Source organism: Pungitius pungitius, chromosome 21, assembly GCF_949316345.1.
Source record: "Pungitius pungitius chromosome 21, fPunPun2.1, whole genome shotgun sequence".
NCBI classification, from domain to species: domain Eukaryota; kingdom Metazoa; phylum Chordata; class Actinopteri; order Perciformes; family Gasterosteidae; genus Pungitius; species Pungitius pungitius.
The window spans coordinates 10,871,519-10,895,593 of NC_084920.1; the positions used below are offsets into that span (position 1 = coordinate 10,871,519).

Here is a 24,075-nt window from a genome sequence, read left to right on the forward strand (position 1 = left end):
ATTATAAACAAACAAAAAGGTCCTGAACTGGACAGTATAGTTCATCTATTTGAGTTGTTGGGGTGGCGGCCCGGCGTTTGGCCGTAGTGGCCTCAGATGGTTGATTCCAAAGGAAATCTCATCTATACGTCAGATGCTTCATACCTCCCAAAAACACATTTCTTCACACTTTACCTTGACTAAAAACACTAACAAATTGTAGCACTTCAATTGTATGATGGCTCTTATCTATAGCAGGCATCAGCTAAATGACATGTAAGGCAAGTTGTAAATCAGCTTATTTAATGAAATTGCACTTGTACTTCCGAGTTTGTATTCTTATGGTTGAAATGCACTTAAGTCGCTTTGGATAAAAGAGTCAGCTAAAGGACATGTAACTCAGGAGCAAAGCTATGGGGCCGCTGCTCGTTATGCTGCCCGGGGACAAAGAAGGAACAATAAAATCCATTTCACAAAGGCTACTTTGCTCAGTGACCCCCTCCAGCTAGTTGGTTAACGGTCAGGCTTATGGGACCTGGGCCAAACACCAGCATGAGGTCAACCACGCCTACATAGATGGAAAAGTCATAACAGCTCTCATTTGGCCTAAGAGGCAATGATCAATATGCTGGAAATGTAAATGAGACACACAAACTTGCTACTTTAATGTTTGTAAAGGACAAGGGCTAAAGATACAACCTGCTCATAGGCTGGGCCTGTAAGAGAGAGACAGCCCGTTTCATCAAATGTCGCAGTTTTTGTGTAATCAATCACACATCAATATATTTTTGGGGAAAGTTGTTTTTTCACTTCAACATGGAAAGCAAAGCCGTGAAAACATGACATGAACGTGGAGTAGCAGCACCAGAGCATTTTAGTGGGAGCAATCACAATGATGCAGATGTGGAGCGCTATTGGCTCCAGTGGACATAGAACTTACACAACGGGTTCACAGGGAGACAGTTTGGATCACTAGACTTGATACGGGTCATTTAAAAGCTGCTTTGGTTTGCGGAGAAGCCAGATGATGGGAACACACCAATGAAGCGACCTGGTATTTGCACAGACACTGAGGCGTTGACCCCCTATTATCCATAATCTCATTTTCGTAATCTAAAGGCTCGGTTGCATATTAAACGACTACAAAGCCGGGAAGATATGAACAGCCACCTCAGACGGATTTTCTCTTTGCTTCCATTCGGAGACGGGAGAGAAAGCAGAATGGTGAGGCGACGTGACGTAGAGAGATCAAAGCCTCTCCCGCTGATTGTCATTACTGCTGGCACTTACTGACGCAGCCCGACTCCCATCCGGGAGAGACTGTGCTCACCCGTATACACACACACACACACACACACGCACACGCACACGCACACGCACACGCACACACACGCAATCAGACAATCATTCCTTACTTGTCTGTGCAAGCACCAAAAACAATCTTCAGACCCCGAAATCACCGCCGACAGGTTTGTTTTTTTTAACTTTTGCGACTCCGAACACACGGATACAGTTGCGCGGCGTGTAAGGACGATGTTGCTGCAATCACGCACCTGCCTTGATTGCGGCTGGTTTGTAATTAACAGGAGGCAAGGACATGCGGTCCTAGTTGAGGATGAGCGCTAGACACAACAATGTGCTGCCTGGAGCTAGTAATAAAACGCTAGTGATGCTAGATGTACAACACTGTCTGCTGCAACCACACACACACACACACACACACACACACACACCACTTAATTCCTTTGGTAAATTCCCAAGCAATCCTAGACAAGCTACCCCATCTGTCAGCGGAGGCAAGGGCTCAGGATTAATGTGTGTGTGTGTGTGTGTGTGCGTGCGTGCGTGCATCTGATACGGTGCAAGAGTAGGTGAACTCAAAAGCCGTTCTTGGTACTCCGTACTTCTTGCCTGCTACACACATGTCTGGTTAATGAAGTAGGAGAGCAGTTAGCAGTTAGCCAGTCGGCTAATTGGTCAAACACAACACCATGCTGCTAGAGACTCAACAAAGGAGTTCTACATTTAGTGCATATGGTTGAAATGTAGAAAATAAATCAATTACTCCATGGGTTTGGGCATATGCCACAGAGACAACACGTACGCTCCACACACACCTATAGACAAATACGCCTCTTCTTACATGCTCTTAAGTCTAACAGACTCCTAATCTGACACTAGTCCAGATGAGTCGTCCCTAATTCGAGGTATTGGGATGAAGGAAGCAGGAGGCCAAGATAATGGATTGGTGGGTGGGTTAAGTTGTTGACCTGCAAAAAGAAGCGTACCCAAAGGTTCAACACTTTTTCATTGTCTCTCGTGAGATTAAGCTCGGACCCTTTCACAATGTAATCTAGCATAAACGTTAGAATGTGACATTTTACAAGATCTTTCCTTAATAACGTCGGAACCCATTTAATTGGTAAAAAATTCGGTCATTTTTTTTAATAAAACATTTTTCCAAAGAAATGTCAAGGCTTTAAATTGCAGGTTCACAAATCTATGGGTGACATGGCGGTGAGAACATCCACTTCTATGTGTCGTGTAGGGCGGCGTGTGTGCACAACCAACTGACAGGGCCAGATGAGTCTGCTCCTCTGGTTGGTTACATTGGATAGCTTTGGAATAAAATAGTAAACTTTAAAAAGAAATATTTCGTAACGCAGCTTGTGTGCTTTGACTGTGTTGTTTGTCTGTACCTTTTAGTGCAAAACAACAGGCTAACAATTGCTCATTTCAGTGAGGTTTTTTTCGACAAGAAGGACGATCGTAGAGGATAAAACGAGTATTTACAAAAAGAAATCTGAAATGACAAGATTTAATGACAATGGCAGGAAGAACATTAAATTCAACCTATTCAACTGAAGCGATATTTCAACAAAAGCCGGATGTGAATAGAGACGCTGCTGAGAGAACAAGCCAAAGTTTACAGAAGAAAGTTGAACATATTGTAGAAAAGGCCATTAATGATTAATCAATAAGGAAACACTTCCAGTGGGGATTGTGAACTTCTGGTTTGGAAGAATTAACAGAATTCTTGAGCAAAATTGCAATAGAAACCCCAAGTGAAAGCAATGAGTTTCACTTTGGTTCAGGCTGATCCAAGCAAATCTGATTGTTCTTCTTGAGAGGGGACACCAGCGGTCTCATTACAAGAAGTTACCCTCACAGCCCCCGTTCCTGTGCACACATTTCTCCAACCCGACTGTTACCAATACTCGATTGGTGGAAAAAACCCTTATGTCAATAGTTAAAGTTGTTTTTCCAAGCACTATATGTCACTATCTGGGTGCATCTTCTCAAAAGTGAGGAACTTCTCATTTTGTTGGCCTGATAGTATTTTAAATGAATATATTTGGGTGGGACAAAAGAAGATGAATGTTGGATGGCTGGTCCACCGTGTCGCTCCCCAGAGGATACATCATTTGGTCTGTTGTGATACCCTGCTATCAAGTCAAAATGTCCAAACCTCATCATTTGGTTTAAAACCAAATACTTTGCTCGCTGGTGATGTCAAATCATGCAACCAAAACTACGTCCAGAAGGTGTCTATATCACTATGCTGTGTAAGGATCACATTGCTGACACAATAGCTGCTCAAATATGATCTCTATGATCTTTCCGCTTTGTCTTGGCTGTTTTTCCATCTGTCCGTCTGAGAATCACCCGAAGGCCTCGCGTTCACCGTGACAGAGGAGCGGGTTGGGCTCTGCGTCCACATGAAAGCCAGCATGTGCTGCAACAAAAGACATTGTAATCATGAAGGCCTTTGAAGAACCTCCAGTCTCTCTCATGGTCCCCCGTTCTGGGAGGGGCGAGACACACCCACTGCGGTCCACTCCCAGTCCACAGTGTGTGAGAGAAGCACACTTTGGGCGAGATGCCTTTACACGTCATGCTGTCGGCCTTAATGCAACCTAACGGGCAGAGCCGAACACGGAACCGCTGTGCCCCCCCCCTCCCTCGTTAGCTTGCAACAGCGAAGCATAAAAAAGGAGGCTGTGGTAAGTCCACTTAAATAGTCTGAGCACCCAACGTGGTGTCAGCAGATGGCTGATGGGAGAAGCAACCTCCTGTCTCAGCTCCCTGTCCATCAAGCAGCCTCAGCGCCACCGCTAATCCCCTTGGGATGCTGACAAGCTCTAGGTGGGGGCAGGCTTGGACATTGCTGGGGTCCATGTTGTCAGACTTGCCAGAAAACCCTAGATTTGAACAAATTAGTTTCTATTTTAAGGACAGGTCCATTTAAATATTTGTATGGAGAATTTATAAGAACAAGGACTTCAAGCATCAGATGTTCAGAACCTAAATGACCTTCAGTAGAAGGCTGGGCCTCAAGGCAGCTGGACGACTTCCTGTGTCCCTCGCTCGGTGTAGGAGAAGCGGCCACTTTGACCTACCAACATATGACGGCATGTCGGATGAGTGAATGTGGGCAGCAGGTGTGCATATGTGTCAAAAGTCGGTGATGGGACCGTTCCGACGTGGTTCATTTACAAAAGATGAATAGAAAATAAAGAGTACTACATCGCCTCGCCCACACCAAACAGTGATGAATCTTTTAAGCCATCTGAGACACTGGACAAAGGAACAAAAGGAAGGAAAGGGAAGCAGCTTGCAGCACAAACTACAAACATTTGGCATGTTGCACCGTTTCCTCTGCTGAATAAATACATTATATCTATGTGTACTGCTATGAGGGCCGACACACCCAGCTGGACCAACTCTGTGTTCTTGTCAGTCCTCCGTAGGCTTGGTCACTCCTTGACCCCCAAGTTGCGCGCCCCCCCCCTCACAGCTCCCTCCGGCTACAGGGTTCAATCCATGTTCAGTTGCCTCCCTTCTCCATCTGCAGCCCGGCCCGAGGCTCAGCCTGGAGGTTTGGGAATGAGCAGCATGTCAGCCACCATTACAGCTTAAAGAGCACCTGACCTCTCCAGAGGCTTTCGCTTGTGTGCGAGTTTGGGTTGTTTCCAGAAAGTCAGTCGAGCTCCCGAGGAGGTCACAGAACACACACATGTGTCATTTACGTGTTCCTAATCCCAAATAATATACAAATATGTTGGAACAGATATACGGATAGTGATTGTTGTTCACTGTTCTTATTGGAAATAACGAATAAGGTTTGTCCTCTGGGTGACAGGAAGCCAACTGGGATTATTGCAATTAGGATTAATCCCACAGGAAGCATCAACGAGATTATCAAACATCTTGTTTTCAAAGTTGCTATGTTCAGATATCATCAAAGGGGGGCCTCAATGGAAAAGGTTCAGGAACCACTGTGGGGGGGGGGCAAAATCACCCGCTCTTTATCTGGGGACCATGACGGCCGTGGTGCAAAGTAAATCAAATGTCAAGATAACACTGTTGCTTTTGGAACAAAAACAAAAATAAAAGTGTGTTTAGATCAACATGGAACCATCTCATCAGCTACTGGATGGACCGCATCCCGCCCCCGCCACCCCCCACCCTGTGACCCACGCAGCAGCGGCTGAATGCAGGAGGAATAAATGTTCTTTTCTAGAGATAATTTATTATTTAAGATTTTTTGGAGTTACTTACTTCATTTCCTTCTGCAGCTGGCTTTTTGCATTGCTACTGAGCTGCTCATCCAAAACGAATGAGGGTGCCTTGCTTAAGGGCACCTCGGTGGCAGCTCAAAAAAAAAAAAAAAAGAGCAGCGAACATTACTCCCTCGCTTTCAACTCGCCTCATTTTCCCCGAGCCCATTTGGCAGCCGCTGGTTTCCAACACACAGAATTAGATAATATCACTTTTAAATATTCCCTGGCTGTCTGCGTAGCGTTCAAAGTGTGCAACAGGCTTTTTCCCTGACAGCCGCGGCTTTGTTCCCAGAGCAGCCAGCCATGCTGATGAAAGCCCAGAACAGATAACGCCACAAAGAAAAGACTTCAACTTCACAGCCCGCTCTGGCCTCGACTCCCTCCTCCTCCCCTCCCCCAGGGGGCCTGGATGAGGCAGAGCGCCGTCGCCTCGAAACAATGTTACTGTACAGAGCTCGCTTTACGCCGCACTCTGAATCCGCGCAGATAAAGGGCTGAGGAAAAGGCCCCAAGAACCCTTGCAGCAGGGGTCCGCGTTAAAGAGATAAGCTTGTGTTGTGCCCCAGCTTGATTCCACTCAGCTCCAGATTGTCCCTGACCTCACTCCTTGAGGGGGGGGGGGATGCGTTTCTGTGGTCGATAGATGATCCTGATCTTTTGGTTAAGTAGAAACTGCCCTTTTTAACAAGTGTCGTGCACTAGACCCAAATGAACAGTTCTATGTCATTATGGACACAAGAGCCGTCCCGGACCACCATGAGTCCCCTTCACCCCCGGGCAGCGCCATACTCACTGGTTTTGTTGCACTTGACTTTGGAGAGAAGTTTGTGGGCCAGCAGAAGATCTCCGGTCTTCACCGCCACCAGCAGGTCCTGTTCCTTCCCCATGATCACAGGCCCAACTGCACACACGTGAAGCGCTCGCGGTCGACAGCCAACGTCTTTTTATTCTTTCAATGTTCCTTCAGGCGAGCGGTTTCGGCAAACATTTGCCAGCGTGTTAGCTGGTGGCTGCTGGATCTCGGCTGCGAGACGACGTTGGATCGACTGCTCGGCAGCATCTAGACCGGAGGAGCCTCAGGTGAGCTGGTCCAGGAGATCTCTGTCCTCTCATTGCTGGGGTCAGTGTGCTTCATCTCCGCTGGTTTGATGCTTGACCTGGTCTTGGATCTGAAGTCACCGCGGGGCCGGTAGAGATTTAGTTGCACGCAGGACTGCGTGTTTGTCCATAATCCGTCGTCTCGGTTGATCTGGAGGCAGCGGCCGTCCGAGCAGCCATCACATCGTTGTGCTAGAAACACAGAGAAATTTAGTCGACAGGAACGTAAAAGATGCGTTCGAGAGAAGCCTTGTTGTCCCTGTTTGCACCCAAAATGAACACGTGATCGGATCTAATGTCCCTGCTCTAATAGATATGAACAGCACTGTTATTCGCAATGACCACATTTGTTGTTGTTGATTTGAACTGTCTGAGAAGCACTTCCTGGGCCTAGTTTGCCAAGAAATCTAAATAAATCAGAATTACCCCCCTCCCCCAGTTGTTCCATGCACAGATGCTTTATCTCCAAGGGCTTATCAAAATGTTCAGATGTCAAAGACAAAGCCTAAAACACAAAAGGCATTCCATTGTCAATGACTTGGTTTGAGAAACTGGAACCAGCATCTCCACATAAAGGGCAAACGATTCATTGATTCACTTTTGTTGGATTCTAAAGTATAATGCCAAAAGTGATCAAGGGATAGATGAGTGCTATCAGGATTAGGCCCCAAAAAATCAAGATGTTGAACCCCAAAGAAAGGGCCCAACATGTATTTATTTCCTCAGATGCCGGTCCCTCTGGAGGCTGCAGCTTATCTATTACTGGTCCTGTGATGGGATAAGGTCCCCGTCCATCGATAACTTCTCTGAGAAACTTTTCCTTGATTTATTACCCAAGAACGAAAGTGGCGTACAGCTGACCGCTTAGCAGACATTCAACCACTCGGGAGGGTGAGAGAGAAAAACAACAGCGAGGAAGACAAAAACTAAACAGGAAACCTGTAGTTAAATGCCACTGTGAGGCAACATCAAACAGGATGTCCCAGTGAGCCAAACAGCCTCCAATTACAAGCCTACAGTCCATCATGTGTGCTAGGCCACAATTAGAACCAGGAATTTGTTCAGAAGCGTTTCTAATCTCCTCGACATCACAAAGGTAAATAATACAGCTGAGCAGCGGGCTTTTGTCATAAAGAACACTTGGCAAGTTCAAAGGTTACTGCCCATTTAGGCTTCCTGGAGCGACGGCGGAGTTACTCCTCTGCCCGGTGACCAGGCAGCAGCGGAGCCTGGCAGCAGATGGCAACGCACGTCCTTGCACTGACACATGATCTAAAAGTGGCCAGGCACCTTGCCAGGCAGTAAACCAGCGCGAAGCCCATCGCTACCATGAGCCAACATGTAAACAAGGGGTCCACAGTGGGCTGGTTAGCCTAAATGACAGGGGGGGGGGGGGGGGTTGTGACAGTGGGGTGATACTTCACATACTTTGGAATCCTGAGTGACAGGAGTCAAACGTGTAGGCCATAGTACAGCCATGATGAAGCCCATGGTACATACAGCCATGATGAAGCCCATGGTACATACAGCCATGATGAAGCCCATGGTACATACAGCCATGATGAAGCCCATGGTACAGCCATGATGAAGCCCATGGTACAGCCATGATGAAGCCCATGGTACATACAGCCATGATGAAGCCCATGGTACATACAGCCATGATGAAGCCCATGGTACAGCCATGATGAAGCCCATGGTACAGCCATGATGAAGCCCATGGTACATACAGCCATGATGAAGCCCATGGTACAGCCATAATGAATCCCATGGTACAGACATGATGAATCCCATGATACAGCCATTATGAAGCCATGAAAAACCCACGATAAAGCGCAATATCCTGTCTGAAAAGATCAATGAAATCTCGATTCGTTGCCGCTGACATGCGACTTGATTGTAGGGCTCAATTAAGGGTTAAACAGGTCAACAGCCGTGTTGGAGTACACGTTTGTATTTTAGACCAAATCCCATTATTAGCTCTGATCATTTAATCCCACCCGGTTTGCAAGTAAACGTGCGTTCATTGGTTCTAAAAAGTTGCTCGTAAATTCGGCATACGTGAAATAGCAGCATCTCAGGAACACTTCGACTTCACCACGACTGGTTCATCTTCATCAAAGTTGTATTTCAATAAAACAAATAGGCCAAATTTACTAGAAAACTCGAATGCTTCGGTAAAGGCGACCGAAGACGAGGGTCACATTTCTACTGTGAGCCACGCAAAGTCCAGAAAACACAAGTGCTTCTTTCATGCGCGCCTCTGTGCACAAGTTGAGGTGAACTCAGCGCGCTTTTTTCCCAGAAGAATAAGTCAATTTTGTAAAAAGAGGAATGTTCTCACCTGTTGAAGACAGCGTACCGCAGGTGGAGGCAGACACACAAACGCACACATTCACTGTGGGGTTACTGAGGGAGGAGCGCTGGGCAGCGTCGAGACGGAGAAGCTGGTGTCAAGTGAAAAGAGTCGTGGCCGGATCGACTTCCGGCCACAGCTTTCAAAGTAAAGGTTTCATAGATGATTATACGCTTGATTTATCTGTCTCTTTATTTGTTTTGAATCCCCCCCCCCCCCCTCACTTTTATACATTTTGCCCTAAGTTTGTGGGATCCTCTACGCAGCCAGGAACGTCTAAGTAGCATTATTATGTTTTTTTAAAGGCATGTTTGTACAATAACCGCCATTTTATCGTTAGTTCAAATTAACTTTGTAATTGTGTGGCTATTAAATCTACATACAATTTGTCTGAGACCAGATGTATTCATTGTCACAGACACTTGAAAATTCACACAATCTTTTTTTAACAGAGACACAAATATATATTAAAGTATGCACCTGTCTGCTGGGTGAAAACAGTAATGCAACTTTCATTTGTCTCATATATATTTTTATTTATTTAGACTACTTTCAAGAAAAATGACACAGCAATTAAACCGTTGATGTATGAAGAAAGAAGAAAGAAAGCCCCTTGAGTGGTGTAGTTGTGTGGTGGCGACATCTGCTGCTCAATTACTGTCATTAGGCTTTTATTGGCCACAGTCCTCAAATTCAATTTTGAATAAACTGACACCAAAAAGATGAAAGCAATCAACCACAAAACTCAGGGGGCAGTTGTTTGAAACATATATTTTGGGATCAGAATAATAGACTTTCTAATCTTCTTTTTTTGATCCAGGCTCAGAGGGATTTAGCTAATTTGGATTTCTTTTTTCCCTTTATCTCAGGATCATACTGGTAACATAACATGCAGACCCATAATCTATAAATAGACCCCTATCTCAACACACGGTCAGGACAAAAGACAGATATAAATAAAGAGCAAAGAGAGTATGATAATATGTGTAAATATGTTGCTTCCATGTCCACAGGGATGAATTTAAAGGCAAACCTTTGCATTTCTTCTGGTACGTCTTTTGAGTCTTATGTAATGCTACCAATGGATACAGATTTGATAACTAGAAAATGCGTTGGAATGCTGAAAGCTAAAATGAATTTCAATAAAAGGCTAAAAATACAGAAATGCAGTAGTAGTAGCAGCTGTATTACTGGCTATTATTCAAAGTAGTGGTAGTAATTTTGAGAAGCCTTTTGAGCTTTGCTTTCTTTTTTTGTTCTACATCAGCTCTTTCTTGTTTATGACGACACTTCTTATGATGACACTTACCTTCTAAAATCCAGTAAGAGCAAATTTTAAGAACAAATCATTTAAAGTCACAAAGGTCAGTTGTGAAGAGTCATAACACATCAAAGCTGCCACATATCCTGGAGAGAAACACCCACACCCACAGCACCACTCATTTTGTATATATTGTCTTACATTCCCTTTCCATGCGGTTTTGTTGAGTCACGTAAATACCACTGGGAAGAAACAGCTTTTATGCCACACGGTAGAGTGCAATCAGCCTCAGTGCAGTGACATTAAACACACACTTCAGGGGGGAGGAAAGGTTGTGGATGTTTGGATTTCCCGTCTCAAATAAGTGATGCTCCCCAGTTGCTATTTACTGAGACAGAAGTTGATTTTAGTTTCATGGAGCAACCAGAAGTCATTTTCATCACTTGATAATCAAACTTACTTGTATTGAATATTTTCCTTTCTACACTTTTTCACTGAAGCTATGGCTCCCCGATGGGTTTAAATATATGTGAAGTTAGGAATCTGTAGTCTGTGCGACTACAGATTCCTAACTTCACATTGGGAGAAAGACTGATGTACGGTATAAAGTAAAATTAGGGAGTGTTATGTGAACTTGTGTGAGGAGTCAGTTGTGAACACAGCAGAGCATTTAGCTGTTCAGCTAAAGAGAGACTTTTCCCTCAGGAGTGGAGATCTAGCTGTAGTTCTCTTAACTAGGAAAGTTTAACCCACGTGCTCTTTATGAATAGAGCATTTCAACCTGATTGGTCAATATAATCTAATCACTTTAAGAAGTCAACAACAGGGCAAGAAAAGGTTAAATTACACAAAACTGCTAAAACTCTGAGCCGGTGTAATGTTCATCATTTAGCCATTACTTTAGTCCGTGGCTGCAGCGACGATTACTAAAAAAAATATATATACAAGTATATACATATTCCATTTTTAGTCATGTGATTTTTGCGGTTTGAATGCAATCGGTATACAGAGCTGATAGGTTGTTTTGTTCTCTGCTAGAGCAACCTATTTAACTGAGCTGGACTTTAGGACCCTGTAAATGCGTTCATGGGGCCCTTTAAGTACAACATTGACCAGGCTACACTTGTCTCCCACAGTACGAACAGGGCGACCATAAAGGTTGACTGTAAAAGCAGAGGTTACATTTTATTAACAAATTTAAACGTTGGTTTTTACAATCATCCTCAGTGTGTCAGACACAAGTTGGCTTTTCAGTTTGTGCGGCCCCCCCCGCCAAGCGACGCGTTCTGACGCAGCGACACAAACCAGGTGTGTTTGGAACCGAATCACTGACAATGCTGTCGATCGTCGTGACGGATGAGAACAGAGAGAGAAATATGTCACGTGAGCACGGTTCCACTGTGGTGGATCCACACACACACACACACACACACACACACACCACGTCTTCCATTTATGGCCGCTGGCTTCAACCAGCGGTCCCTGATTAGCAACGGCTCCTTTTATCAGAGAGACAAATTGAAAAGTGGAAAAACCGTGAACAACATTGCCGTGACTGGAGAGCCAAACTGGCCTAAGAAAAGTGTGTGAGGCAAACCAATATATAGACCATACAGGCGAGTAATTCGTCATCAATAAACAGGAACCAACTTGAGAAGCATTGTGGTATGCACAGGTGGATCACGGTTTTTAAATCCCAGTACATCAGGTTCTTCAGATCCAAGATGGAAGCTGTGCCCGTGGCAAAGCTTTCAACTCTTTTGGGGAAATGAGCGTGTTGTCAAAAGTGGCACGGGAAGCTTAATCGAATAGTAAATCTGAAACTAACGCTCGCACTTAGTTAGCTTAGCGTGAAGACTGGAAGTCAAAAGGTAAACGTGGCTTCGTCCACTTAAGAAGCGAAAGAAAAGTGCGCGCAAACAATAAAAGCTTAGGATGTTGCTTCCAGTCAAATAAAAACACAAAAACTGGTTAACAATCCCTGTGACACCACCACCACCACCCAGAAAAAGATATTGCCAAATAGAGGTGCCAGTTAGAAGATTTGGTCACCAACAGACAGACTAGCTGCTTCCAGTCTTAATGCTAAGCTAAAGAAGTAGCTTCTTGGTTAGCATACATACAGAGATCCGTATCAATCCTCTCATCTCACTAAGTTCTTTAAGTGCCAAACTATTCCTTAAAGCCTAAAGCTGTCCAGGAAAAAAAACAAAAAAACTCAGCTTTTACAAGCTCTTAACAAAAATGAATAAGGGAAAACATATTGCACAATATATTGGGAAATTTAAAAAAGGGTAAGGGAAACAAAGATGCGTATTATTTTTCTTCCTGCCATTAATCTGTACAGTTCTAGTGAATAAGATTCAGTCTGGCGCATTGTGTTTATACAGTGAATAGTAGAACGTCTCGTAATACTAAAGGTGACGCTTCACTACGCAGGGTCAGAGACACATTCCCTCATTCAGACTCTGCCAGCACCAAATATGGTACATTGGAGTATTTACACAAAGACACAACTGCATATATGACAACAATAATGTGTGCACACATACAGATTCTCTCCAGTCTCGAGGCACTCCCTATAGTTTGGATAGGTGGTGTTAGTCGACAACAATCTCAAGATTTTCACTCGTCTAACCATCCGAATCCTCTGCGATTCAAAAATAACCCTCCTTTGTAAATTCCTCGGAAGACATCTTAAAACTCCCCACCGTCACCCCTCCCCCCCCCCTTTACTCTAGCTCTTGGTTTGGGAGTCATTCCTCCGCAGTCAAAGAGGGGCTAGGCTGTTGGTGCCTCCACCCGTTTGGTCTCCGCTGCGAGTCGGTGGTGTGCTCGCTTAGTCCTGCCCTCATCTGATGCTCCTTGTCACAGAGTCTGTCAAGACGAAATGAAAGCGTGGGACCCTTCCTCCACAAAAAAAAAAACGAAAAAGGAGGGTTTGTCAAGTCTCCATGTAGGTCAAAGGTCAAATTTTCTCATCCGTCATCTCCAGGAACTGGGCGTATACGTCCCGGGCACACTCCCCTTTCTGGTTGAAGAGGAACTTGTAGTAGCTGCCGTCAGCACAAATGGCTGCAGAGATAAAGGACAGTGGAATAAAGACCACGTCAGCAAACACGGCCACACACACACACACACACTGAAGGATACATTACTCACTATTGGTCGGTACAAAAATAACTAATAGAAAGTAAACATATCTAATTGAGTAATAATGTTACGAGCTCACTGGCGGGTTTGAAGGCAACCTCCAATATTATTATTATTACGTCATGACTGGGGCGATCCAGATCAAGTTGATCTCCCTCGAGTCACCCTCCAGTCAGTAAACCTAGTTTGTTCCTTTTGAGGTCTGGGCCTTGGGGGAGCGGCTGAGGCGCTCTTTGCCTCTGCACTTACCGATGACAGCGTTGGGCTCCGTCCCAAAGGCGCACACGCAGGGAGAGCCGGACGGGACCTGGAACTTGGAGAAGCTCCACTTGGAGCTGAAGTATTTGGGAAGAAAGCTGGCCGACGCCAAACTGCAGAGAGACGGGGAGGGGGGGGCACATGACTCGTTATCATGCAGCAGAGTAGATTTGAGACCACTCGTATGGGAAGACAAAACGTCGGCGCAGACGGACCTTGACTGTTTGTTCCTTTTCGGGTCTTCTGCGGCGAAGATGTGCACCGTGCCGTGGTCGCTGGACACGCAGATGAGGGACGCGTCTTGGTTGAAATTAATGCTGAAAACAACAGAACGGGGCGAAACAATGAAAACCAGGAGCTTTCATGGGCCATGCCCGCAAACTAATGAGGGGCGTGCCGCTCAACGTCGTCACTGCCTCATTTGCATAACCGCAGCTCACGATAGCAGCTGCAGAACGACGCGTGCTTTCACGCCAGACAACACGACAGTCCCCAATAACACCAGAAAAAGCAGCTAGATTTGTGGCTAGTTACTTTTGACGAAGATGAAAAAAATAGTTGCGGGTTTGGAAAAATTTTAGAGTGAAAGCCGCCAAGTTGGCAACACAGATTTGGAGTGAAAGAAAGAAAAGTTGGAGGGGAAATTAAGAGATGTTAAGGCTGATTGGCCATGGCTCATCACGTCGCATCAAAGATGTTTTTTTGCAAAGATCACGACATCACCTTTTCTCCTTGTCAAACAACAAATCTCAGAAACGCCGGGCGGCCAGCAGACCCCCGCCCACCCAATTAAAACTCTTTGGATCTACACAATTCACATGGATGACCCATTTTGATTTCAAAAACGGCAAATTTTGCAGAAAAACAAGTTTACAGGTCTGAGGCTCAGAGATGAGCCACACAAGATAAAAGACTCACCTTTATGACAAAGGGCCTAAACGCACGGTCTATAAAAACGGCCGGACTATAATATGACCTTCATTGATGTGCATTCTGAGCGCGTCCACTTGTGAGCTGCCGTGCTCCAGCATACAACTTTACAGTGGAAGAGTAGAGAGAAGAGGGAGGCCATGGCACCGCTGTGGTTAGAGATGTAACCGGTGCTTACTCACCAGTAAATGTTGGCAGCCTGAGAGCCTCGTCTTAACTCCTGTATAAGCTGACCGGCGGACGTGTCGAAAATTCGGATCAGAGTACCCTGCGGAAAACCACAACATGGATCAGATCCCGAGGAGACAGAGAGCAATGACAAAAAAAAACCAAAATATTCTAATTGGCCCGGCTCACTTTCTCCGATGCCGTAGCAATTCTCGTGCCCTGCAGATTGAGAGAGATGCAGCACAGCGCCCCCTCGTGGGCGGGGATATCCACCGGGGGCTTCTCAGTGTTGGCCAGGTCCACTATCTGCACGTGGCCCGAATGAGTCCCGGGGAACGCCAGCAGGGAGTTGTTGCTGTTGGGACACAGCACGCACAGACCTGAGGAGAGAAGGGGTTTGCTTAGGACGTGGCGCATTCATACATACTCACTAATAACCGTAGCGATGCTCATGGTAAAAGGTCTGAAAATATATACATGTGACCACACACGGATGCCTATCAGCAACTAACAATCACACACACATGGTCAGAGCTACGGGTCCGGCACGAGGACACATCTATATGGACACCAGCTGAGCCGGGGATTGCACAACCGATCCCCTAATTGGAGGACAACCCCTCACTCCGATGAGCCACTGTTGCCTCCCCAATTATTTTAGAAGGACACAAACGCATACGAAAGCTTCCAGAGAGAGTGGCACACTGACCTTTGGGGTTGTAGCAGGTCTCAAATACATGCAGCTGATGTGGGTTGTGGGTAAAGGTGAAGACTTTGATCATTGAGTCCAGGACCACCACGATCCTGAGAACAGAAGCATTAGCACTCATTAGCACAGCTGGGTGGTTGGGTAGACAGATGACAACCTCCCAGCTACACGCATTATTACGCAACACTTATTTTGCAACTGTTGAAAATGATGACATGCTCTTATCACCTGTCACGCCGAAGCTTCACGGCTTTGACTTCTGTTGAGAACTCAATCTCTATCACAGTCTTCTTCTTCAGGTCGTCCCAGATCATCACTAGATCACCCAAACAAAGAAACCGCCACAACATTAGCATATCAATGCCAATGTCAAAGCTCAATGTCATACAGACCAAAGAATGATATCAGTTAAATCACATCGGCCAAGTTAAATAAGAACTCCTAGTTAGAGAATACGGCCCAGTGTTTTACCCTGCCATTATAACCAAATAATTATTATATGTTATTATTTTGACCTAATAAATGCCCATCAAAGCGTAAGCCCACCTTTGACCTGTGCAGCGATCTAGGCCTGTAGATCATTGAAGGTATTGCTTTTAACTGTTGCCCACTGTGAGCTTCCTACTGCAGGGAAGAGAAACTAAACAACCTCGAAAAATTTGGACGATACGCGTCTGCAGACACCCTGAAAAAGGGGAATACAAGCTGTCGTTTGTCAAGAAAAGAAGCCAGGCGTAAGTCCAGCACAAACACTACATACCTTTGTTGGTTGGGTACTTTGGCTTCTTTCCTCCTCCCACTAGTGCTAAATAGTTACACCTGAACAGCATCTCCACATGGCCGACCCCACCCTCCAGGAACTCTGAAAGTCAACGTCCTTGGTAATGAATATCAAATAACAACATGCTGCTCCTGTAAGAGCACAAAGCAGCCAATTGCTTGGCACCACAATTGCTTTTCCACATCGAATAGCTCAGCTATTAGATGTAATAAGCCCCCTTTTCCTGCATGTCCAGCACACCTCACATCAGCAGGAAATAGAGCTGCTACAAGCTGGAAAAGAACTGTGTAAGCACGGTAAAAGTCTACACTTTGTGTGAATCAGTCCATGATCGGTTCCCTCTTAGCCCTTAAAAAAGTAACTCTGGAGCAGATTGTGTGCTGATTCACATGTCCGTGTGTAGAGGGAAAGTTCCTCTTATATTTTTTTGATGTTTAAGACACTGGAATTATGCCGCAATACTTAGTTCCTCAGTGCAGCATGATTGGTTGGTCAGCAAAAAGCCTTGGAGAGACAGACGTCTCTTTGATGAGACGGAGGTTTCTATAGTTCAGTGCATCTCTTTTTGTTTTGAAAGTTTTTTTTCCCACAGTCAGTGCAATGGTTACCAATGTGAGTGACGTGGATGCCCTGAGTTTGTTACCTTGTTTCTCCTTCTCCTTGAGAGGATCCGTGTTATACACACGGAACCCGTTCTCCATTCCACAGGCGAAGCACCCTGGGGAGATGTACAGAGGTCTATCAGAGGTCGATCGGGTACTAAAGATCCCATAAAGACACAAACTGTTTAGAATGACAAATAAAAGAGCAGACAACCTAAGGTCACACGTGACCACAGGATGGGTGCCACATAATCCCAATTCCTCAAGGACCATATGAGGTCTCGTGGTCACGTTACTTGTACGTTAAACTACCACCGTAGTTGAGACAAAGCTGATGGGAGGCTTGCCTGTACCGTCATGGACGGTAAACGCCATCCAATGTATGTTTACGACAAATAGTTTCAGCAGGTGAAATGTTATGTGGGTTGGGAGAAAAGAGGACTATGATAATTGTATTTACCTCTGAACACTTGTACAGACGTCTGATGCTCAATGGGCAGTAGCAAACACTATTTTAGCCCAATGACAGGTTTCAAACTTAGCCTAGCAAGCTTGGCTATCGCTAGCCGGTAACGTCAGTTTGATTAGCAGTGGCGTTAACATTTCACGTGAAGTTATTTCCCCCTGGCTAACGTTACGTCAGTAACTACCAACACAGGGTTTAGTGTTTAACCACACGATATGTCTAACTAAATAACATTGGTCTAACGTTAGCGGACTTATCAGTTGGCTGAAACAGAACATGCTAACGTTGTTAGCTGACGTAACGTTAGTTGGCGAGCTAAAGATAACGTTAACTTAACAATTGGTACTTTCGGTTAACGTGGCTGTTTACACGATTACTAATTTAATGCAAAGCGTCTTTAAAGTTAGACTGCTACAATCATAGAGCATGTCAAACTATTGTTATATACGGTTATGCTTAATTCATGCTTTGGGAAGGCAACCGTTTAGCAATATTAGCATCGCATCAACGACGCTGACAATTTCCATCTAAAAACAAAAACAGACAGCTCCACTCCTTACCGTTATCCTGGTTGAATCCAGCATAAAGGAGCCCATTCCCGTGAGGATTAGATGGTAGTAAATTCATTATTTCATCCACCGAAAGCCAAATAACGTAAATCCTACAGCGGCTTGCTGAAGAGCTAACCTGCTAACACTACCATTCCTCCGGAGTCTGCGGGGAGCAGGAAAACCACTGAGGCTGGCTCCTGGCTGCGGAGCGCTACCCCCAGTCCACCGGGGGAGATTTCAGTGCACCTCGGCAACGGAACGTTTATTAGAGAAGATACTTATCGAGATTTTTTTAATATTCACTAATGTGTTTAAAATAGAGCGAATGGTTATCGACAAACAGGAGAAGGACTTTAATCAGCAAAACTTTCCGTTATCAATGATTGGATTAACGTTTCCGGTAGACCATTGTTTTGTCGTAATTCTTATTGCAGACATGATCTGGGTAAGTGACCGAGTTGCAACTATTACATGTGGGTTTTTAAAAAGAAAGTGAGTCTTCGGTGCTTAGTGACGTGGCATCTCACCTGAACACAATCTACCCAATTTAACTTTATACCGTGTTTGTGTATGGTACTTATACAAACGGTAGACCCTGCACAACATGCAGCCCCAGTGGCCTAATGGATAAGGCACTGGCCTCCTAAGCCAGGGATTGTGGGTTCGAGTCCCATCTGGGGTGAAATATTTTAGCACGACCATCGTACGTTATTAATGTTATTTTTGGCTTTGACAAGCAATTTTTAATTGTGCCGTTATTCTCAAGGCAGTAGAAATTGACCTGATGTTTTGACGTTTGATGTAAATAATGTAGTGAAAATATAGCAATGATTCTTCACAAGTCAGCAAAATGATTGGATAAAATTGATTTCTAAATAGTATGTTTGGAAAGTTATTTACATTAGAGTTGAAGTTGTATCAACTGAATTATGCAGTGCCTGTATACTCCTGCCAGCCATGTCTGTAACAAACATTCTTTAATAAACCCAGGTCAGATTAATGAATCCATCACCTTAAAGTCTCTGTAAAACAGACCCATGTTGAGCTAATGCAAAATTGGACCCAAAGGAATCTTTCCCACAACAAAAGCCTGTCTTGCATAGTATACTACTACAAGCAAAAACATATGCATAAATACATTAACACATTTGGGTTCATACATTAAGGATTTGTGGGCGGTGGTGGTGCATGTACTGTGTTGAGCTGGGAGTCGCAAGGTTGGCAGTTCGAATTCCGACTATCCCATGTGCCATGTCGAAGTATCCCAGAGCATGACAGCTAACCCTCAATTGCTTCCCAGGCAAAAAATGTAATGCATGGGTTATAATGCAATTTGTTATAATGCAGTGCAATTTGTATAATAGCGTCATCTAAATGTAATGTAATCACCAAATCCCATTATGTCAAACAAATTTGACTTTGTTAGCATATGGCATGGGAACATATTCTGCATTAGGCCCAAAAATATATATACACATAAATACTGCCGAGCAACTCAATGCGCCTAAGATATGTGTATCCTTACGACGGAGCAAAGTGAATGCCAGTTGAAATCAAATGTTCAATTTATTCAAGAAAAGAAGTCAATTCCCAAAGGAATGAAGGATTATATTGTTTATACATACAAATATTATGTAGAGCTACAGCAAACATTTCTGTAAAAAATACAAAGTTACATTATATTCTTCATAATGCACTATACAATTACACAGTTCCCAACAACACACGCTGCGACAGCAACGCGGCTGATATTTGGAGGACAGCGCAGCTCTACTGTAACACCTGGCCTTCAATCTGCCGAGCGGGGCAGGCCGTCTACTACGCGTGAACGAGTCTCCTGTGGCGCTTCAGGCCGTGCAGGCTGGAGAAGCCTTTGCTGCACACCGTGCACACGTACGGTCTCTCCCCGGTGTGTGTGCGCATGTGCAAGGTGAGGAAGCACGACTGGACGAAGCCCTTCTGGCAGACGTTGCACTTGAAGGGCCGCTCCCCCGTGTGGTACCGCCGGTGTATCTTCAGCTCGGCGGCGGACCGGAAGGACTTGTCGCAGTCGTCGCACTTGAAGGGCCGCTCGCCCGTGTGGATCAGCGTGTGGCGCACCAGCGCGTCCTTGCCAAAGAAGCCCTTCCCGCAGAACTCGCACGGGAAGCGCAGCCCCTTGTGGTGGAAGTTGTCGTGCTTCAGCAGGCACCTACGGGACGTGAAGGTCTTGCCACACTGCGCGCACGTGAACGTCGGCACGGGCTTCTCGGACACCGGCTCGCCCGAGTGGTGCACGCGCTCCACGTGCCGCGTCAGCGTGACGCCGTGCCGGAACTTCTTGCCGCACTCCCAGCAGAGGAACGGGTACGCCTTGGTGTGCTTTTTCTGGTGCTCCACGAGGTCCGAGTACGAGCGGAAGCGCTTGCTGCAGTGGGGGCACTGGAACGGCTGGTAGCCCGTGTGCTTCCACTCGTGCCGGATGAAGCGCTTCAGGCTGGCGAACGTGGTCAGGCAGTGCGTGCAGGTGAACGGCTCCACGGGGTCGTGCACGTCGATGTAGTGCTTGTGCAGGGCCTTGAACACGGGGAAGTTCTCGTCGCAGCGGTTGCACTGGAACGGCGTGTGCGACTCCTTGTGCATGGCGAGCGCCTCGGGGTCGCGCACCAGCTTCATGCACACCTCGCAGTACAGCGGGTTGTGCGTCTGCTTGTGGGACTCCAGCGTCGACTTGTACTTGAACGCCTTGTCGCACTCGTCGCAGCGGAAGCAGTGCTTCACGTCCTCCGGCTGCTCCGGGTCCACCTGCTGCTCGTTGTAGCAGATGTTCCGCAGGTGGAAGCGGAAAGTCTGTTTGCACTTGAACTCCACGCTGCAGTGGGGACAGTAGAACGGGCCCTCCAGCAAGCTCTTGTTCCCCTCGGGGCTTTTCTGTCCCGACTCCTTAGAGGAGCCCTCTAAGGAGGCCGTGCCGTCGGGGTCTTCGTCCGCGTCAGGCGGCCCCTCGGAGGCCGCGGCGACCTCGCCGGACGAAAGTTCGCCCTCGTCCGCCCCAGCCTCTTGCTCCTTCGCCTTCCTGCCGGGCTTCGCCTTTGCCTGGTTGGGACACCTATGCTGCTGCAAGTAACGCAGGCTCTTGTAAAACCTCTTGCACGCGGGACAGGAGTACGGCTGCTCCTCCGAGTGTCGGATCATGTGACGCTCCAGGAACTTGGCACGGCTCACCACCGTGCCGCACACCTTGCACGTCCTCTCGTCCAGGTCGTTGCTTTTGGCCGGGGAGTCGGCACACTTTTTGGGGCTGTCGTCGGCGCCCTGCGTCTTCCCCGACCGCCTCCACTGCGAAAGGTACCGCTTCATCTTGAGCCCGCGGTTCTTTCGCACCGGTCTCTCCCACGCCACGTCGAAGTCGGGGTCCTCCTGCTTGCCCTGCACCTCGTAGTCCTCATCGTCGGGCCGCTTCTTCTTCCTACCACGTTTGTTTGGCTTCTTCTCGGCGCTGTCGAGCACAGTCACCTGGCCGTCCTCCCCGATCATCAGTGTGCCGGACTGCTCCTCGTTCTGCTCGTCGTTGTGGTCGTCGGCCGCGTCGCCCTCGGCGGGGTCCGTGACCACCACGGTGTCAGTTTCCGCCTTCACCCCGCGCCACTTGGCTTGCGCATTCTCACTGGAGTTCCCGGTACCCTCTGGGTACGCCTCCTTGTTCTCAGACTCCACCTCCATCTCCATCTCGGTGCACACTGTGTACATGAGGCCACTCTCCGCCTGGTCGTTGACGATCAGGACTCGTTCTACGGGAGGGAGGCACAGGGCCGACAAGATGCCGCTGTCCACAATGTACGATTCTGAAGAGAAGATCAAAGTGATTCGGATGCATCGGACATTAACAGTAAATAAAAAAGCACAATAAAAGCTCATTGAAGTCTTGAGCAGCTCACCAATGTTTTCTAATTGGCTGAGGTCCTTCTGAGTGTCAAGCAGGGCTTTGAGCTCCTGAGGTTGAGCCAACGTCTTCATGCATTCGCTGAGGACCGATGAGGCGTCGCTGAGCAGTGAGGCGATCTTCCAAAGACAAAAACGAGGATGAGGGACACGGCACTGCGATTTCCAAACGGAAACGACCAATTCATTCCTTCATAGAAATAGAGAAATAGAAATACTATCCTATTTATTGATTTGATATTTAAGTCTACCTGTTGGAGAGTTTGGGTGGGAAGAAGCTTCTCCAGTCGGGACAAAAACAGCCACATCAGTGTCTGGATTGCCTTGTCGTATGTGGGGCCAAAGTCTCCTGGGAAAACATCCTGTGACACAAGAACAAAATCCTGATTATCAAACACCACATTCATATCCTGACTTCTCAGACTTTGGGCAAACAGGAGAGCGTCATAAAACACATCATAGGTTTTCTCGTATCCATGTAAACTTTATCACCCTTAACAAAGGGACGATCATCAGATATTACCTGGAAGAAGTTTCTTCTCTCCTCAGGATCTCTCAGCAGACTTTGTACAAGGCCCATGAATTGTGAGTCGGAAACTTCTTGTTCTGCATTATCGGTCTACAAAAAAATTAAAAAAGCAAGCATTCAGAATTACAGATCATTGCTACCCAAATCACAGTGACTTAAACAAATATAAAACCAAACCACTTTGGACTCACCTCCACATTCCACAGAGACCTGAGATTCTGCATTCGGTCCAGGTGTGGCTGGATGATATGCGGCTCAGCAGTCTCCTCGGAGCGACACAGCTCCAGAATCAGCTGCAATCAGAGGACAGCACCAATATAATGACTGATTTGTTTGTTCAACATAGAGTAAAGCCCGATAAAAATATTTTTTTCAGGCCTCAAATACAATATACAAATCGCACAGGCTGCGGCAACCTTTCAAAAACAACAATACCAGCTGTTCCTCACCCTCGCTCTGAGACCCAAAATGAGTTCGGCTCGCTGCCTCGTGGAGAGGAGTTGAGGTACCATCTCTGTGACCATGTACACAAACTCCTCGAGCAGCCCATAGTCCGACACTATCTTTTGCTCCACCGTCTGCCAGATGGCCGCGGACACCAGCCGAATGGGAGGGATGAGGAGACGCAGCGCGGAGAGGGGAAGGGCTGGACCTGCAGACGGGATAAAAGGTGAAATCAAAAGTCCACAGTGCACCACTCTCGCATCATCAACATACATTGAGAAGATTCTATTTTATTTAAAATAAATAATTAAAAAAAATAGCACGAGTTCACCTTGCTGTTTCTGGACATAAATGTTGCTGCCCATGTTTCCCAAAATGTTTGCCGGTAGAAGCATCCGAGGGGACACGTCCGAACCCGTGGAGAGAGAAGCTAAGGGGAATCACGTGACTCCAGTTGTTGCTTTGGAAGTGAAGCCGCTCGTCGAGAATATTTGTTCTTTATTGGGGTCAATCATGGCTACTTTCATTCGACAACCTCGCACCGGTCATACTTCCAAAACCTGACCGCAATACTGTGGTCTCAGATTACGTTTATGTTAAAACAAGGACTGCGGTATTCTATGGGACTTCAGTCAAAACCCGGTGTCATCTCCTTGAGGCAGGATACAAACCTTTTCATTTCCGGGATCTAATAATTGACATCGTATAACATGTCATCATAAACCAGTGGCCCTCACACAGGGCAAATATATCAACCCCGAATCCCTCTCCACTACACACGTAACGTGTGCGCTTAGTTTCTCTGTAACCAGTAGAGAAACGCTGAGTTTCCCGAAGCTAACTCAGCTAGCTTTAGCTCAGATAGCACAGTCAGTCCGATAGCACGAAAGTGACACTTCGTGAACGTAACGACACTAATTCAGTCCCCGGTGAGCTGATGTGTGGCATTTAAATGCGTCATGTAGAGACTTATCTGGAAAAGTGAACTGTGAGATCTTAACAAAGTTAGCAAATGCATTCCCGCGCGCGGGCTGCGCTGCGGCCTAGCCAAACAAATACTTAAGCTAACGTTTGAACTCACCAGCAATAACTCCGTCCATCCTGCCGTGTTTGCTGTGGTTACATTACAGTCAGAGGAAACAATCTGCGTCGCTTGAGCAAGGCCAAACGAAATATTTTCAATGCAGTTGCGTTTTGGAGACGGATATCACAACGGAGATCTTTGTGCGTCGACGCCTGAGTTGCGTTCCGTCCGGAACAACAATCCGACAAGAACCAGCGACCTTTGATGGGTTCCGCTTTTTTTTT

The 24,075-nt window shown here is 46.3% G+C and overlaps 3 protein-coding genes and 1 non-coding gene across 6 annotated transcripts in view; 1 reads left to right on the plus strand and 3 right to left on the minus strand.

Annotated features, from left to right (window-relative positions):
• Positions 1 to 9,125, minus strand: part of LOC119212488 (caskin-2-like) — a 35,967-nt gene extending 26,842 nt beyond the window's left edge. For 2 of the 3 annotated variants that reach the window (XM_037462928.2, XM_037462927.2), the window contains exons 1-2: positions 8,983 to 9,124; positions 6,337 to 6,833 (exon numbers count right to left, since the gene is read on the minus strand). In XM_037462928.2, the coding sequence (XP_037318825.2) occupies positions 6,337 to 6,430 (94 nt within the window). In that variant the 5' untranslated portion in view covers positions 6,431 to 6,833; positions 8,983 to 9,124. Of the gene's footprint in view, positions 1 to 6,336; positions 6,834 to 8,982 lie in introns of all 3 variants that reach the window. The other variant, XM_062559845.1, reaches the window with a different exon arrangement.
• A 2,289-nt stretch (positions 9,126 to 11,414) lies between these two features.
• Positions 11,415 to 18,330, minus strand: wdr45b (WD repeat domain 45B). The gene is made up of 10 exons (XM_037464181.2): positions 17,883 to 18,330; positions 16,898 to 16,972; positions 16,234 to 16,335; positions 15,702 to 15,789; positions 15,474 to 15,568; positions 14,954 to 15,144; positions 14,779 to 14,864; positions 13,882 to 13,983; positions 13,658 to 13,779; positions 11,415 to 13,330 (listed from the first exon to the last, which is right to left on the minus strand). Exons 1-10 carry the CDS (start codon positions 17,947 to 17,949, stop codon positions 13,224 to 13,226), a joined length of 1,035 nt encoding a protein of 344 aa, XP_037320078.1. The 5' UTR covers positions 17,950 to 18,330; the 3' UTR covers positions 11,415 to 13,223.
• A 152-nt stretch (positions 18,331 to 18,482) lies between these two features.
• trnar-ccu (transfer RNA arginine (anticodon CCU)) lies at positions 18,483 to 18,555 on the plus strand. The gene has a single exon. It is a non-coding gene; the product is annotated as a tRNA-Arg (tRNA).
• Positions 18,556 to 19,414: 859 nt separating this feature from the next.
• LOC119213179 (zinc finger protein 665-like) lies at positions 19,415 to 24,050 on the minus strand. The gene is made up of 7 exons (XM_037464306.2): positions 23,849 to 24,050; positions 22,773 to 22,975; positions 22,515 to 22,616; positions 22,318 to 22,413; positions 22,046 to 22,156; positions 21,791 to 21,914; positions 19,415 to 21,697 (listed from the first exon to the last, which is right to left on the minus strand). Exons 1-7 carry the CDS (start codon positions 23,865 to 23,867, stop codon positions 19,692 to 19,694), a joined length of 2,661 nt encoding a protein of 886 aa, XP_037320203.1. The 5' UTR covers positions 23,868 to 24,050; the 3' UTR covers positions 19,415 to 19,691.
• Between the last annotated feature and the right edge of the window lie 25 nt (positions 24,051 to 24,075).